The 18070-nt window shown below is 39.9% G+C and overlaps 1 protein-coding gene across 2 annotated transcripts in view; it reads right to left on the bottom strand.

Moving 5' to 3' along the window:
* STAG1 (STAG1 cohesin complex component) overlaps positions 1-18070 on the bottom strand; it is a 174436-nt gene that overhangs the window by 76117 nt on the left and 80249 nt on the right. For both annotated transcript variants that reach the window (XM_070753086.1, XM_070753085.1), the window contains exon 3: positions 15794-15896. In XM_070753086.1, the coding sequence (XP_070609187.1) occupies positions 15794-15896 (103 nt within the window). The remainder of the gene's footprint in view (positions 1-15793; positions 15897-18070) is intronic.

Below are 18070 nucleotides of genomic sequence, written 5' to 3'. Positions count from 1 at the left end.
ACCTGGCAGCGGCGGTCCAGGAAAAGGTGAGGATTCAATGAGTGGCGGTGATGGGGTGGTGGCTGAGGTGGGAGCAGGCAGCAATGGTCCAAGAAGTGAGGCTTCAGCGAGGGGTGGAAATGGGGTGGCGGCTCAGGAGGGAACGGGCAGTAGAGGATAAGGTGAGGCTTCAGCGACTGGCGGCTCAGGCAGCAGCGATGAAGCAACGGCTCAGTCAGCAGCAGGCAGTGATAGGGCAACAGCTCAGGCAGCAGTAATGGGGTGACTGCTCAGAGGGGGAGGCAGGTCCGGCAGCAGGTCCTCATCTCACAGCTCAACTCCTCAATTTATAGGAAACGGTTTCCAGAACCGTTTGAATTTCACCCCTCTGACTGGCAGTTGGTTCAGCCTCCCAGAATACCACCAATCAGCTGCCTGTTGCCAACCACTGCACCAACTCCCTCCCCCCAGGTATGGCTGATTTTACATTTGATGTAAAGACGCACCCAGATTTTTACCCTCTTTTGGGGGGTAAACTGGTGCGTCTTATACTCTGAAAGATATGGTAGTATTTTACACCTGCAAGAAAATTAACAAGCTGTGAGCACCAAGGACCCCTCATATCCAGCTCCAGCGGTCCTTGGAAGAAGTCGATTATCTAGGTCCTCAACAGTCAGGATTCAGGCCCGGCTACAGCACAGAAACTGCTTTAGTCGCTCTGATGGATGATCTCTGGCGGGCCCGGGACAGGGGTTTATCCTCTGTTCTGCTGCTTCTTGACCTCTCAGCGGCTTTCGATACCATCGGCCATGGTATCCTTCTGCGCTGGCTGGAGGGGTTGGGAGTGGGAGGCACTGTTCTTCAGTGGTTCTCCTCCTACCTCTCCGGTCGGTCGTAGTCGATGTTAGTGGGGGGTCAGAGGTCAACCTCTAGGTTGCTCCCTTGTGGGGTGCCTCAGGGGTCGGTCCTCTCCCCTCTGCTATTTAATATCTATATGAAACCGCTGGGTGAGAGCATCCAAGGGCATGGGGTGAGGTATCATCAATATGCAGATGATACCCAGCTTTACATCTCCACCCCTTGTCCAGTCAGTGAAGCAGTGGAAGTGATGTGCCGGTGCCTGGATGGGTGTCAACAGACTCAAACTCAACCCTGATAAGACGGAGTGGCTGTGGGTTTTGCCTCCCAAGGACAATTCCATCTGTCCGTCCATAACCCGGGTGGGGGATTTCTAACCCCCTCAGAGAGGGTCCGCAACTTGGGGTCCTCCTCGATCCTTGGCGGGACCCAGGGGAAGAGCCTTCTCTGTGGGAGCCTTCTCTGTGGCGGGTCCAGGGCCTCTGGAACCAACTCCCCACAGAGATCAGAATTGCCCCCACCATCCTCACCTTTCGTAAGCTCCTTAAAACCCACCTCTGCCGTCAGGCATGGAGGAACTGAGATATTCTTTCCCCCTGGGCCTCTACAGTTTATGCATGGTATGTCTGTATGTATGTCTAGTTTTTATAATAAGGGTTTTTTAGTTGTTTTATTATTGGATTGCTACATGCTGTTTTTATCACTGTTGTTAGCTGCCCCCAGTCCACAGAGAGGGGCGGCATACAAATCCAATAAATAAATAAATAAATAAATAAATAAATATCAACCCTGAGCTACAAATATTCTCCTTTATTAGTACTACTAGAAGAATATTATACAGGGCAATATATTTTGCCTTGATTGGTACACAGTTGTCTGCAGGATCACATTCTCCCAATAGAATTAACCCTAATTAAATTAACCTAGAGAAAAATGCTGCACTTTAATGGTTTACTTAACTGCATCCCACTAAGGAATAGCTATTGATAATTAAGTACAGCCTACCAATGACATGCTAAATCTTCTGTATGTTATTTGTCAAAGACAACAAAACCATGGATTTTACCAATAATCTGATATAATACACTACTGATAATCTTCTTTTATTTAGTTGGGTCACAAGTGATGTATTGGAATATGGAAATCTGATGTTACAGACTTCTAAACATGGAGAGATGTATAATTTATGAAACCAGATTAAAAAAAACTAAAGCATTACTTGCAAGAGACAGAAGATAGTCCTCACTTATCAACTGCCCCATTCAGCAATTATTTAAAATTATGATAGTTCTGAAAAAGTAAGCTTATGGCTGAACTAGCAACCATCCCAGAATCCCCAAAGTAATGTGTTCACCATTTGCAATCTTCATAGCTGGCTTCCAACAAGCAAAGTCAATAGGGAAGCTGGCAGGAAATTGCAAATCACACGATGTTGCATTTAATGACCTGTGAATTCCTTAATGATTACAGCAAAACTGGTGTTGTAAGTGGTCAGATGACATTTCATTCATTCACTTAGGGTTGTTGGTTCTGATAGTGATTGATTTGTAAAATCTACCTGTACAAACAATATTTTTTCTGTACAAAGGTAAACATTAGAGTCATTAAGAATAATTATTATAAGTCCATGGATTTAGATGGAATACATTTCCCACCCAGCTGCTAAAATTATAGAGTTCTTGGTGCAGAGTTTGGTTCTTCGCTTTTATTACCCAATTGGGTAACATTGTCAGTGCAAGTGAATGAAGCTTGCTGCCCATTTATTTACAGTAGCTTGCCCTGCCAGTTTAGTGGCAGTGTGGTTTCTTCCTAATGGTTCCTTGATTGGAATATTATTTTCTGCCTGGTTGCCTCATTTTGATCCCTGCTTATTAGTCTTGGCAGGTGGAAGGAATTTATTCTAGTCTTTTTATTTCCTTCCTAAGTTTTTTATTGTCTCTTTTGAATATTGTGCAAATGTGGTTTGTCGCTATGTACCTATTCTTCTACTCTTTAAAATTTTTACTTCAATACAGGAAAACATCTCACATTTTAATGCATCTAGCAATACTGCTGAGTTTCTGTACATATAAAGTACAAATATTTATCTAGTAAGGTGATTGTGTGTATTTGATTTGACAACAATGAGTACTGTGCGCTATCATAGGAAAGAAGGGCATGATAAATTATTTTTTTCTAAATAAGGAATTTCTGTTCTTTATACGATTTAAAGATTAAGGAGCAAGATGGGGAAGCAATGACTTTGAAACTGCTCATTGACAATTGGATGTCTGATCTTTGGACTATGTATGCATTTGATCAGACTACTTTCAACTAAAGTAACAAATAATATATTTCTCTTCTGGTTACAATACAGCAACAATTTGATTTAAAAGACCCATGCAGCGCTGTAAATGCAATAAAAACCTGTCCACAATTCCTCTTGGAATAAGAGAAGTCTACTGTATCCAAAATAATTCAGATAGGGCAATAACATTCTTCTTAATTTATCACATTCATACTTTATACAACTACAAGTGACCCAAGCATTTAAATAAAATATCCATGCCATGAACTACCACCATAAAACAAATGAATAATTAAAAACAACAATCAACTGTGTTGTCCTTTCTCAATAAGCCATCTGGGATTATTCATTTTTGAGTGTTTCTGGAAGGCTAGGACACAGGGGCATAATTTAATTTGTAAGGAGAAAGATATTGTTACTGGCAAACAACTCTTTTATGGAAAGGACCTATGAGCTTCAATCTGAGCCCTAACCCAATACCTTGCTGAGATGACAGATTGTTAACAATTTCTCCTGACATGCACAGCCAAATTGGTCCTGTAAGTATGTCAGTATCAAGTGATGCAGGGATTTATAACAAAACAACCAGTATTTTATTGCAGCTGGAAGCCAACAAGTAGCCAATGCAAGACTTGGACCACAGGTGTAATGTCTTCATAGTAACGAGTGCCAGGTACTAGTTGGATTGCTGTATTCTGGGCCAGATGAAATTTTTCAGGGGTTTTCAAACACGGTGGTTTTCAGCAGAACACACTATAGCAGATACAGGGGAAGGATTGATTTCTCTTTTGTTTAGGTGTGTGCGACATGCAAGCAGAGTCAAGGCTATTTCCAAACTTTTAACATGGCAAACTCACTGTTCTGGTTTATGGCTATATGCAGTAAAAGCTACTAAAAAACACACAATGTGACAAAACTAGGGAAACTTTTTTTATTGCAGTTTAGCTATTTGAAGCAATTGATTGCTGTTTACCAATGTAAAGGTACTAACTCCTCAAAATAACTCTTCTTGTAGCAAAACCCTAGAGCAGTGATGGCGAACCTTTTTTCCCTCGGGTGCCCAAAGCATGTGCACACATATTATTGCACCTGCACGAGTGCCCACATCCATAATTCAATGCTCGGTGAGAGCAAAAATTGTATCCCCTGCCCCCTTGGAGGCCAGAAACAGCCTGTTTCCCAACTTCTAGTGGCCCCAGTCAGTGATGGCCCCCTTTTTCACTCTCCCCAGGCTCCAAAGGCTTGCCTGGAAAGGGCAAAAACACTCTCCCCCATTCTCCCAGAGGCCCTCCAGAAGCTGAAAATGCCTTCCCAGAGCCTCCGTCCAAGCTGAAAATCAGCTGGATAGAAAGAAGACGAAGGGAAGATGTTTTGCAAGAGGAACGAGCCACCACGAGTCCTGCTGGATCGCAGGACCCAGCGAATTCTGAGGAAGGGGCGGATCTAGCAGGCTTTTTAAAGACTAGGCTCGGTCCTCGACGGATTGGACAGCAAGCAACCTACGTGATTGCTGCACCCGCTCTCTCAGTACGGAGAAGTTAGATTAGATTACATTTATTGGATTTATATGCCGCCCCTCTCCGCAAACTCAAATCTAAAATAACTGAAAACATTTTCTACCTGTTTCTATGCATAATTACTTCCACATTAGCATCTGTTACTACAATCTTAGTTCCAATCTTATTCTCAAAGAGTAATCCCTCATTTAATTTTACTTAAGAGGTGCTTAAAATCCCCTATGTTTGCAATTTTAGCTGCAAAATAATCCTAAATAAACATGACGGTGGTATACAATTTTGAAAAGCTGGCAACATATAAACAGAATTTGTTCTCTAAACAAGGACTTGAAGAAATTAAGATAGCATATCCTGTTATATTCTAATAATGAAATAGTAGCTGTATACTCCTATCTTAAGTAGTAATGTATAAATTAAACTGCTGCCAACTTAAATGAGCCAACAGGTAATAAACTGGTACCGGAAGTAAGTAATTCATGCTATGGAAAATACCATAGTAAAAATAGTAAAAGCAAACTTCACCAATTCTGAAGTCACCATATATCGCTTATCTTACCATCTTCTGAAATGCTGGCAGAATTTAATAAAATACAAGCAACATACAAAGGTTGAGATTACAAATTATGGATTATAGGAATCCTTAGACTGTGAATGGAATGAAGAGGATTGATTTGCAGCAAATTGATTTGCACCCTCATATTTCAATGAAAATGAACAGTACTATTAACATTGTGTACAAAATACAATAAAAGCATAATAATAATAGTATGAATCATTGGCAAATAGTATATGTCAATAATATATTAAAATCTTTGAAAGAGAATATATTCTCCATCCCAACAGCTAAACTAGCTAGATTTTCCTCAAATCGCCAATATGCACCACTTTTTCCACAAGGTGGGCACTTTTGTACAAGGGATGAAAGGATCACCATGCATGTACTCAATTTACTAATTTGAAAGCAACATTATCAATTTGCAAAGAACTTCCAGTATATGAACTGTAAATCTGAGATGCGTACCAATCCACTATGGTTAGATTCTTTAAGATCACTATATTTCAAAATCATTTAATGTAAGCTGGCACAGAGAGAAGTAGACCAGGCATTTTTCACTTGGGCAATCAATCCATTTAGGCTATCACTAAATATGTTTATTTTTATTATAATTTACTAGCTGTCAACTCTGGTGTATTCTGGGGAATGTCCAAAACTGGGGAAATGTAAAACCAACCAAAAACATTGAATCAAACAGCCCAGACTAAAGTAATAGACAGCAAATATAACAAAACAAGGGCTATTCAGCAAATAATTAATATCAACCATAGGCTTAGGACCAGAGCCAGTTTTCAAAACTTTCCAGAATCCCCAAGAGAGAGGATACTAACCTCAAGCCTGGGGTTTTGCTATTACAGAGAGTGGGAGCCACAACAAATACCTGTGCTTTCTAGGTTCTACAAGATGACAATGTTTAATTGTAAGCTGCCTAGTCATATAAAAGTGAGATGGGTAGCTATGCAACTATTTAAGTATATCTTTTCATGTGACAACACTGAAGAAATGGCACTTGGCTACAAAGTAAAATAGAGAGTATTCAGCTTGTGTAAATGTAGTGTCACCTCAAAACAATGCAACATCCAGGCATTAAGGTCTAAACTGCTGGCAACAAAAGTGAGTACTGTACACCCCTAAGTGATAATGTCCAAATGGGGCCCAAAATGTCAATATTTTGTGTGGCCAGCATTATTTTACAGCAATGTGTTAACCCTCTTGGGCATAGAGTTGAAAGAGGGTGGAAATGACGGTGCATCTTATACACTGAATGACATTTTTGCTGTCCCGAAGCCCCGCCCCCACGTTCCAATTTTGGACAGAGGGTCTGGGAAGCCTGCAGAGAGCTCCTGGATCCTGGCAAAAATGGCCCTGGTTTTGTGAAAAACAGGACATTTTTTGCCTGTTTTTTTTTACAAAAATCAGGTGGGAAAAGAGTCTGGGAGGCCTGCAGAGAACTCCTGGTAACTGGGGAAAAGCAAAAATACAGTGATCCCTCGAGTTTCGCGAGCTCGATCTTCGCGAAACGCTATATCGCGATTTTTAAAAAAATATTAATTAAAAAAAAACCACTTCCGCGTTTGGCTTCAGGACTCAGCTGGGAAGCGGCGCGGCTGTTTTAAAAGGTCGCAGCCGGCCTGGGGGGCTTCCCAGCACCCCCCCGAACCCCCAACCCGGGTTCGGGGGGGTGCTGGGAAGCCCCCCAGGCCGGCTGCGACCTTTTAAAACAGCCGCGCCGCTTCCCAGCTGAGTCCTGAAGCCAAACACCAAAGGCGAACTTCCGCGTTTGGCTTCAGGACTCAGCTGGGAAGCGGCGCAGCTGTTTTAAAAGGTCGCAGCCGGCCTGGGGGGCTTCCCAGCACCCCCCCGAACCCCCAACCTGGTTCTTCCCCCGCCCACGCAAAGGGGAAACCCCGGCTCTTCGCTGATGCCCGCCACTCGCCCGCCCGCCAGCAAGAGGGGGAAGACCCAGGGAAGGTTCCTTCGGCCGCCCAGCAGCTGATCTGCTCGGTAGCGCAGCAGCAGCGAGGAGCCAAATTGGGGTTTCCCCTTTGCGTGGGCGGCGGGGAACGCAAACTCCACCATCTACGCATGCGCGGCCATAGAAAAAAGGGCACGCATGCGCAGATGGTGTTTTTACTTCCGCAACCCTACATCGCGAAAAATCGATTATCGCGAGGGGTCTTGGAACGGAACCCTCACGATAATAGAGGGATCACTGTACCTCCATTTCTGTGAAAAATGGCCTGTATATATGTTCTATATATTCTAATTCTTTCCTTAAACTTCCCCCCCCCACTAATAATAATAATAATAATAATAATAATAACAACAACAACAACAACAATAACAATAATTTATTAGATTTGTATGACACCTCTCTCCAAGGACTTATAAAACATTCATCCATTTTCTTGAAGTTTCCACTCTACTTTTCTAAGTTTGTCGTTTTCTTCTTTTTTACCTTTGTACCCCACTTCCTTCCCTCTTTTTTCCTTCTTTCTACATATTAATATCAATCAATCTTCTTTCTGCTGCTTTTAATCCCTACTTCCTATTTTTCCCTTCATTTTTAGCTTGTATTATCCAATGTTTCTATCCTTGCCCTTTTCTCTTTTTGTCACTGTTAACCTTGGTATGATCATAATAATTGTCATGAATTTCAATAAAGTCATTAATCTGTCGATTTCCAATATCTTCTTTTTTCTCACTGTGAATCTTACTGTGAATCTCCACAACTTCTTCCACCGGCATTGCCTCTTCTGCTTCTTTCTCCTCTCTGCCGGTTTCCTGTTCTGTGTTCACTCCACTTTCATTCCTCGTTATTGTATTTTCAAAGTATTTATCGTCTTTTAATAATTTGTTTCTTTTTTCAATCCATCTGCAAATTCTAGGAAGCATCTTTTTAAATCCTTACATCAATATTTAAAGAAATCTACAAAGTCCTTATAGTCCCCTACTCCATATTGTCAAAGTTGCAAGGCCACAATTCACAAGTCTTTTCAATCAGTCCAGCTATCAGCTGATTTCTATTTTACAGCCTATTATAATTATCTTCCCTTAAGTGTGACATCCATTTTAGGCCTTTAATACTTCCAAGTTCATTCTAAATTGATTCCTATCCAAACAGATAGGAATGTTCATTTAAGGCAATAACAAATTATCCACTATTTTGTATTTTCTCAGTTCCAAAACAATTCACAATTCAAGGTCAGTAGCTGTTGAAATAGCCACCAAAATCCTCCATGATTGTAATAGTTCCAGCCAGCAGGTGTCCCTCTTTGTTAATCCCACAATTCCAGCTTTCCCATTCCGCAATATACTTTAGAACAATTCCAATTGAATAGAGTCCAATCATTAAAAAAAACTTCATGAGATTTCCAAATCCAATCCTTTAAAATGTTTCCTCAGTGATCTTTTTTTTTTTTTGATCTTCTATTGATCTTCTATTCGCCAAATAGCTACTTAATCCCCTTTCAGTACTTTTGTTTCCTTTTTTTAATTTAAAAAAAAAGGCCCAAAACTTCACTTCGGCACTGTAACTCACCAACTTCAGGTTCAATTTTTCTCTCGAGCACTTATACAGTGGTACCTCGAGATACGAGTTTAATTCGTTCCGGACCTGGGCTCTTAAGTCGAGCAGCTCTTATCTCGAACGACTTTTCCCCATAGGAATTAATGTAAATAATTTTAATTGGTTCCAGCCCTCAAAAAACTCACAAAGTTAGTCTAAATTATGCAGAAAGACATGTTTTTAATGAAGAAATGTACATGTACATATAAATGAATAATGAAGTTTCTTTCACTTAACTTGTAAACTTTCTTAAACTTTTAAATTTACATATGTTCAACTTCTCTGCCACCCAATCCTGTAGGACAGAGGTCCCCAACCCTTTTTGCACCAGGGACCGGCTTTAAGCGATCAAGAGAGGAATGGGTGAATGAATGGACGGAGGGTGGGAAGGAAGGAAGGAAAGAGGGAAGGGACAGGAACAGAGGAAGGAAGCAAGGAAACTAATGAAAGGGGAGAGTAAGAGAGGAATGAGTGAAGGGAGGGAGGGAAGAAGGTGGGAAGGAGAAAGAAAAGAAGAAATAGAGGAAGGGAAGGTAAACGAGAGAAAGAAAAAGAGCAAGAAAGAAAGCTGCAAGCACCCCCCCGAGCCCCCCAGGCCGGCTGCAACCTTTTAAAACACGCGCGCCGCTTCGCAGCTGTCTCCTGAAGCCGAACGCGGAAGTTAGCGTTTGGCTTCAGGAGACAGCTCCTTGGCGCTTGTATCTCGAATTTGGGCTTGTAAGTAGAACAAAAATATCTCTCCCCTCCCAGCTCTTATCTCGAGTTGCTCTTAAGTAGAGCAGCTCTTATGTCGGGGTTCCACTGTACTTCGATCTTCTTTCCCAGGTAACATCCCATCTTTAACACCGCGGCTTGGACAACGGGTCATTTCTCAGCACTGCTGGTCAGGAACTATTTGTTAGCTCCCTGAGGCGTATGCTACCCTTCATATATCATTAAGTGTTGTACCACATGATTTTTGACAAATGTATCTTTTTCTTTTATGTACACTGAGAGCATATGCCTTGTGTGTCCAATTCACAAATTCCTTGTGTGTCCAATCATGCTTGGCCAATAAAGAATTCTATTCTATTCTATTTTCCTGGGAAACCTGACGGTGTCTCCCTTCTTCACCACCCCTCCAGTGTATTTCCAACCTGGTTCTGATCGAACCAGGTCTCCCACCCCCCTAAGCGGCATGGGTATCGGAATTCCCCATGGAGCACGGCAATCTCCATGTCGCCATGGCATTTGGCCACACCCCTCTCCTACATTTACACTGTTATACAAGCTGTATACGTACTACTTTACATTGTGGCCAAGTGTCATTTTTAAGTGTTGTTAAATGAAAAGATATACCTAAATATTTTTAAAATGTGGGGTGTACTCACTTTTGAGACATTCTGTGTGTGTGTGTGTGTGTGCATGTGCGCACGCACACACACACACACAGAGCCATATATACACAAACACACAATTTTGTTTCTGAAGAATCTAATGTTCCTGTCGGGCAAGGAAATTATAGAGACACATTTAAAGTGAGTTATCTGCAGGAAAAATCCACTAGGTTTCATATGCCCATAAACTGTGTAGCAGTAAAACATTAATAAATATATCAGTATCTGTTTGCCCATGAAGATGCTGGGGGGAAGGGGGAATTATCATACTGGGAAACCTGCCAAAAATGTAGAAAAAAAGAAAGCGAATGATGAAAGCTAAAGAAATGGAAAAATATCTTAGGGCAAAAATTTAAAGCAGCAAGGGAAGAATAAAATTAAAGGCTTAGCTGTTTTACTGGAGTGTCAGATTCTGCACACTTTACAGATTGATTACCCAGTGGTTCTTTTTTAAACTTAGTGTTAGGGCCAAATACAGCTCCTCTGGGAATGCATTCCGCAGCACTGGAATTAGGCAGAAGATCTTCTCATGCATGTCAGATAAATAAACCTCTGGCAGTGAAGGTATTTTCAGAAAAGGCATCTCTTACGGATCTTGAGCCAATTTGTAACAGGAAAGAATTCCTCAGAATAATAACCCTCATATTTCTTAGCTTATCCTAAAGATCAACATTAAATTATGCCTGGTAAACAAGTCAATTAAGTGCAGAGCTTTTAGACATCACCATATCATAATCATCACCATTATCATAATCTGGCAAAGCATTCAGAATCCTGGTGGTTTACAAAATGATAATATATAATAGAAAATCCATACTAAATAAAAATGATTATTGCACACAATCATGATAAAAAATAAACAATCACTATAATACCACAAAATCCCCAAACTTGTTGAATCTATTAAGAGCAGCAGTTTATTTATTGATTGATTTGATTTTTTTTTAACGCCATCCTTCTCCTGAGACTCAGGGCAGCTTACAACATGTTAGCAATAGCATTTTTTAACAAAGCCAGCATTAACAGTTACAAAAAGCAAACCCAAAATTAAACATTATAGTAGTGATGGTGAACCTTTTTTGGCTCAAGTGCCAAAAGGGTGCACATGCGCGCGATGGAGTGTGCACGTACACACCCATAATGCAATTCCCTCCCCTGACGTGCATGCACGCAACCTCTTGCACATGCACACAACTTTCCGCGCTGCCCTCCGCGCATATGCACAGGCATGACTGAAGCCTCGAGATTTCCAGTCGGCCCATGGGGCCATTTTCCCCCAACCCAGAGTTCAGGAAAGCCTCCTAAAGTCTGGGGACTGTAAAAAACAGCCAGTTTAACTGGAAGTCCGGAAAATAATTTTCCAAACTTTTAGGATGCTTTCTTGAAGCCTGGGGAGAACGAAAATGGCCGAAAAGAATGCCGAAAATCAGTTGGCCAGTGGACACATGTGCGTGGGAGCTGACACAGGGCAATGTCTCGTGTGTCCTCATATGACTCCATGTGCCATAGGTGGTACACGTGCCATAGGCTCAACTATCAGTGCACTACAAATGACAAAAAAATTACATTCCAAAAGCTCGGTGGAAAAGTTCAGACTTCATTTGCTCCAAGAAGACCCTTATTGTCACTTTAGCAAAGAAGTATGATCAAAAAGTGAGGCTTTCTAATTTCATCCTTCTGGGCACTACCAGGAGCTCCTGCTAGATAGATCTTCTGAGACAGTTTGATACCTAAAATCCTGACTAAAAAAAGTACAGATAATCTACTTCCTTTAGAGCGTTTTGCTATGCTTAACCCCCACCCCACCCCCACCCACCCCAAAAAAGGAATAGGTGATAGCTGACAATTTTATTGAACTGTAGTGTCAAGACTTCTGGCACTGACATCTACAGAGAAGCATTAAGCAAATGCAGTAGATCACACAACTCATCCAAGAGCCAGGAGCATGGGCCAAATGTATAAGTGACAGGGGTCCTGGCACAGAAAAATCCTAATTCTTCAATTTATAGGCCAAAAGGAATTCCAGATAACAAAGTCTGACAACTATCTAGTCACGTGTGATGATTTCTAGGAAGAGTCAAAACTCTGCAAATCCAAATACAATCACAGAGGCTAAGCATGTGGTCTTGGTTCATGTCTCCAAGGAAATAATTTACTAACCTAAACAATCATCTGTCAACAATCCATCAACATAATTGTGAAAAGAAATAATGACATATTGCCTTCCTTATTGCCACAGCATAAACTCAGTTTTGGAACATATCCTTGTGTATATTGTCAATCAGATTTACTTCTGGATTCACCATTAACCATTTTCTAGGCTTTTTTGACACTTCATCACCTGGAGCTTTCCCTGAATGGTGATTTAGTTGTTAATTTAGAAGTTACAGTAACCTCTAGATATTTTCCAAGGGCAATTCCATGTACTGTATAGTGTTTTGCCAAACTTATGAATAATTTTCACAAGCCCTAAATAGTCACATATTGGCACACTAGCCATCCATACAGTGCCTGGCAAAGCCACCTGTGAACCTAGTAAGAGTTGAAGATCAAGAATGATTTCCATATAGTGAACTTGCTATTTTAGTAGAAGTACAACCCCATTCACAGAGATTTACATTTTCTAAATTTACATTTCTACATGCCAGAATATCTCTGTTTATCTGAATTTAATTTTGGATAGTTTTCTCCATCCAGCCCATTATTAAACTGACACATTCTTCAATGATATTGATTGCTCACAAGCATGATAAAAAGTAACAGATGACATCCCCCAACAAACTGCAAATGATATTCCTCTGTGTAGGAACCAGATGACAGAAGACAATGAATTCAGTAAATGCAAGAAGAGGCCATAAAGGAAAAGCTTAAAAAGATACCATCTTAACTGTTAGTTAGTTAGTTAGTTAGTTAGTTAGTTAGTTAGTTAGTTAGTTAGTTAGTTAGTTAGTTAGTTAGTTAGTTGTTTGTTTGTTGGATTTGTATGCCGCCTCTCTCTGGAGACTTGCCTGAGGATCTACATTTATAGTTTTTTGAGTTATGTTTTTACCTTTAGCATTAAATATACTTTTGTCTATTGCATAATGTTCTCATTATGCCTTATTATATTATAATTATATCAGATTTAATATTTGCCAGCAATTTTATGTATGTGCCAAATAACATAATGGACAAGGAGGAACAAATAGTTTCATTATATCCCATTTTAGCTAAACAATAATCCTCCAGCACATTGCTAATATGACCTTACCGGATGGATCAGGTAAGAGAAGTCAAATGATGCCACTAGCCAACAGTATTAAAAGCTCTTCAGGGAACCAAAAACTTAAAAGGTATTGTATATTGTTTTGTTCCAAATTATCCACTACTCAAGCAACTATAGTAATCTTAGTATGACATCCTGGCTGAAAACCTATTTTAAATTAATCCTAATATTGTATCATTCAAATACATCTAAAACTAAAACTTCTTTTAAATAATATTTCCAAGAAATGCATTGTTTAAGAATTGCTATTTATGTAAAAGGAACTGTCCCAGGATGGGTGGTGGCATAAAAAGTCCATGTAACTGTCTGTCCTATCCCCAACAAATACATGCACCTCTTGTATATATCTGTATGCCACATTCTACATACAATCCCAAAGAACTATTTAACTATTTAAATATTTCTTTACATATTTAAAGAAAGCAATAATTTAATAACTCATTAAAATTACCATGTTTCCCCAAAAATAAGACCGGGTCTTATTTTCTTTTGACTCCCAAAAAACTGGCTAGGTTTTCTTTTCTTTTTTTCTTTTTTTTTGGGGGGGGAGGAATCTTATTCTCCCCCATGTATCAGTATGAGGCAGGAGCAGGGCAAGCAGCCCCTCTTGCCAGCTTCTGAAAGGTTGCAGCAGGCCATCCCACCATTCATGAAACAACTGACTCATGGATGCTGCTCAGGCCGCTACCTCCAGCAAATGTGGCCACTTTTGCAGCTGATTGTGACCGCAAAAAAAGCCAGACACCAAGCAACGCGGCCATGCCTCACGCCCTCATTACCTAATGGTGACAGTCACAGCAGGCAATACCGACCGTGGAACAGCTGCCTTGTGGTTGCCCTTCCAGCTGTTGCCTCCAGCAAGTGTGGCCATTTTTGCCATCCATTGCAGATGCAAAAGCAGCAGGTCAAGCGATACACTCCACGCACCTAGCACCGACCTTCTGAAGGGTACTGTAGCAGCAGCTGTCCCCAATTTTTTTACCGTTATTTCACCCCGACCCACATAGCCCAGTGTGGTGCTAAACGTTAACATTCAGAAATGTTATCGTAGATGTGGAGATCTCTTTCTGCAACGCTCTGCCATTGCAGCTTTGGAACAAACCTCTGCCTTTCCACATTGTCCTTTTTTTCCATAGCTATGGTAACATTTGAAAAATATTAACTTTTAACCCGCACTGGGCCACGTGGTTCGTGACGAAATAATAGTAAACAAATTGTGAATAGCGGCTGCTACAGTACCCTTTAGGTGTAATCTGTTTTTTATAAGATGCTGAAGAAATTTGCTAAAATTTATAGCCCAAATCTCCTATTTTTGATAGTAGAAAACTGATTTTAAAATGTAACTTATTATCTTATCACCTTAAAAAGTGCTTAGTAAGAGTTAGTTATAATTGATTTCCTGACAGAAATGCAATTCAAGAGTAGAAACATTCATTCAGATGGTTTAGCCTTGCCTTTCCCTGCTGTTCTCACATTTGGATTAAACTCCATAAGCCAGTTACTATGAATTTAGACTACTAAGTAATATGGACAAACATATCCTTTTTGGCAATAATCTCCATTATTTGGAATCTATTGAGGAAAAGGATTGTGAAATTTTTATATAGAGAGGATGGTTTTTGTTATTATTATATAACACTTTACAGAAGAATTACAATGTAACCTTGGCAGAAAAAGAAACAACCTGATTTGGAGCATGATAATGTGTTCCTTATTAACATATGAACTGAGGAGCTGCTATATTTCGTTTCCGTTTGTTTATTTAATAAAGAGTTAAAGAAGACGGCTTTTAAGCAATTTAATCAAATACAGTATGTCTTTTTTTTAAATGATAAAAAATGTCCAGATCTTATTTATGTTCTCTTTTCCTCATTTTTTAAATTGCATATAGTATCAGATCATTAATACAATTTCATGCAAACATATTAGATTTTTTTTTTTAAAGAACCTTGACAATCAGTTACAGAGGAGGCAGCAAGGGACTGGATACAGAAATTGATCTTTCTCCATACTATTTTTGTTTACAACTCCCAAGACATGTAAATGAGTTATATATTGATATTTTAGTCCTGGCCATCTTATATACATGGGGACCTAAGACGTTGCTCACTATTGGGCAAAAACAATAACCAGTATATAATTTTTTAAAATGGAATATGAAAAGTTAATTCTTCTTACAAGTTTGTTAACTGTTGTAATAAATAATAATAATAATAATAATAATAATAATAATAATAATTTTTTAAATAAAAATGCTGGCATGCCAATTCTACAATACATAGCGCAAATCTTCAAATAGGTAGCAGCATCAAAAATCGCTAATGTGAAAATTAAGAAAATAAAATGATACAATTTTAACAGTTATTCAGAGAGAAAAAATTGCATACTGGAGGTCTCCCAGGACGACCACGTTTTCTTTTCCCCTTCAATTGTGTTTCTTCCAATTCACTAACAACATCTGAATGTGCAGTAGTTTCATTTGTAGAATCCCTGAAAGAAAATGTAGATTAGTAAGTGTAAGTACATAAACAAAATAAAATCAGTAATATCTAGTGCTAATACAAATGAGAGACTATAAATTGAAACTAATTCAGCAAATTGAGTTTACCCACTATATGAACTCAAATTTTCTCCACTAATAAAATTACTAATATGGAGACCATATTGTCAGCAGTTTTGTTTCATTATCTTGTTGAATTATAATATCCAGTAACCATCGCCACTGACCATAATGCCTTGACTTCAAGGTAACTAGAATCCAACATCTAGAGAAGTATAAATTTTCAAGACCTGAAACTAAGCGAATAAAAGATCTGTAAATGGATTATTTATTAATTGATTTAATTATTAGATTAATAATGACTTGATATAATCCTTGAGGTATTTATTTATTTATTTTTAAGACATTTATGTAGCTGACCATCTTAATAACAAACTCACATAGACCCCCATCAATAATTAAACAACATCAAATAAAAAGCATAATACATATGTCTATTAAAATCATAAATATTAAAAACCAAAATTAACCTTTTAACATCTTTGTTAAAACCTCTCATTCATTTCAGCCCTATGCAAGTGCTAAATACAATGCCCACTCAATCAGATTCGTTAGGTTGCAGTGGATGGCCTTAGGTTCTTCAGATATTCTGGCCCTGTGCCATATATGATACATGTATATGCTAGACTTCCTGTTTGAGGTTTCATTCATTTCATTTTATTAGATATAAGAATCACGCAAAAATAATATATGTAGTAGTTCTAGTAGTGATTTCCTTTTCAAATCATCATAAAAATGTGGTTCTTTTAGAGATGGGGATGGCACCTACAACTTGCTACAAGGAAATAGTTACATTCAGTTTATATAACATTCAAAAGATAACAAGCCTTTTAGCAAGAAAATAAGAATCAAGAATAAAAATGTAAAAAGGTTCAAAGCAAAAACAAACTCCATCTATAAATCCATCCATACACACAGTTTTCTGACAGATTGTGTGTGTGTGTCCCCGAATCAAAAGTTCATTAAAAATATGTAATGTGTATTGTTTTAGGATGTACTAATCACCACTTTCTCTCCCTTGTTGTTATTCCTCCCTTCCTTAGGTACCCGCATTGTCTCCTCTAGCATCCATGTGTGTATATGTGTGTGTGTGTGTGTGTGTATTTGTTTTCGTAGATTTTCATGGGTACAAGTATGAAGGTCTTGGCATATTCGGGTTTCTTCCAGTGTAAGTTTCAGAGATTACTGGCGATGTTTCAACAAGGTCCCATTCGTCATCTTCAGGCTGGTGCTTTTGGCTTTCTGCTAGGGTGAACATAACATGACCTGAGCTGCCTTCCCTCTATAAATACTGGTGGGCGGGTGTGGAGTGCTGGCTCAGCATCTGCAAGCTTGTTGAAACTTCCTAGTGAGTTAGTGGGGTAACACCTTGGGTCCTGCCTACCAGACATCTGGAAACTAGCCCTCATCAACAAACATATCCCAGCCACGAAAACTGAAACCAGACCCAGAACAACACCAGACACCACCACCAATCATCTCCACCAGACCCAAACCCAAACCCACACCCACCCTACAAACCAAATAAAACCACCACCCAAAAGCCAAACCACAGCAGCGCCTCTAACTGCTGCACCCTCCTCTGACACGCACACAAAGCAAACTGACACACCCCATAAACACATGACCAGATCACAAACTCGCAGCCAAACCAAAACCCAGGATGTTATACCACAGACACACATTACAAAATATCTAAGTAGTCTGCAGGTTCCAACTACTCAGGACATCACCCCTAATCCGCAAACACCAACTAATCAGCATACATCAATTACATCAATGACCCGAGATGATAGCCCACCAACTGGGTGTTCCCTTTAGCGCCAATTGCCTGGCTGTGCTGAAATGCCATCAACCACTGCCTCCATTTCCTTGCTTCCTTCTAATAAGCTCTATAGCACCCTTCTTTGCACTCCCTCCCAGGGCAGGTAGGCTGGCATATGGGGAGGCGGGAAAGGAAGAGAAAGGCAGGAGAGGGGTGAGGGAGAAGGTCATCTGCTAACCAGACAGGGTTCCCAATGGGAGGAAGAAAATGTCTCGGGGGGGGGGGGGGTGCTGACTCTCTCAAAAGGACAACCGAAGCAAGGAGGAAAAGCCAGCACCC

This window comes from Erythrolamprus reginae, chromosome 5 (assembly GCF_031021105.1).
Source record: "Erythrolamprus reginae isolate rEryReg1 chromosome 5, rEryReg1.hap1, whole genome shotgun sequence".
Taxonomy (NCBI): Eukaryota; Metazoa; Chordata; class Lepidosauria; order Squamata; family Dipsadidae; genus Erythrolamprus; species Erythrolamprus reginae.
Note: the sequence above shows the minus strand (reverse complement) of the source record. Positions and strands in the feature narration are given on the sequence as shown.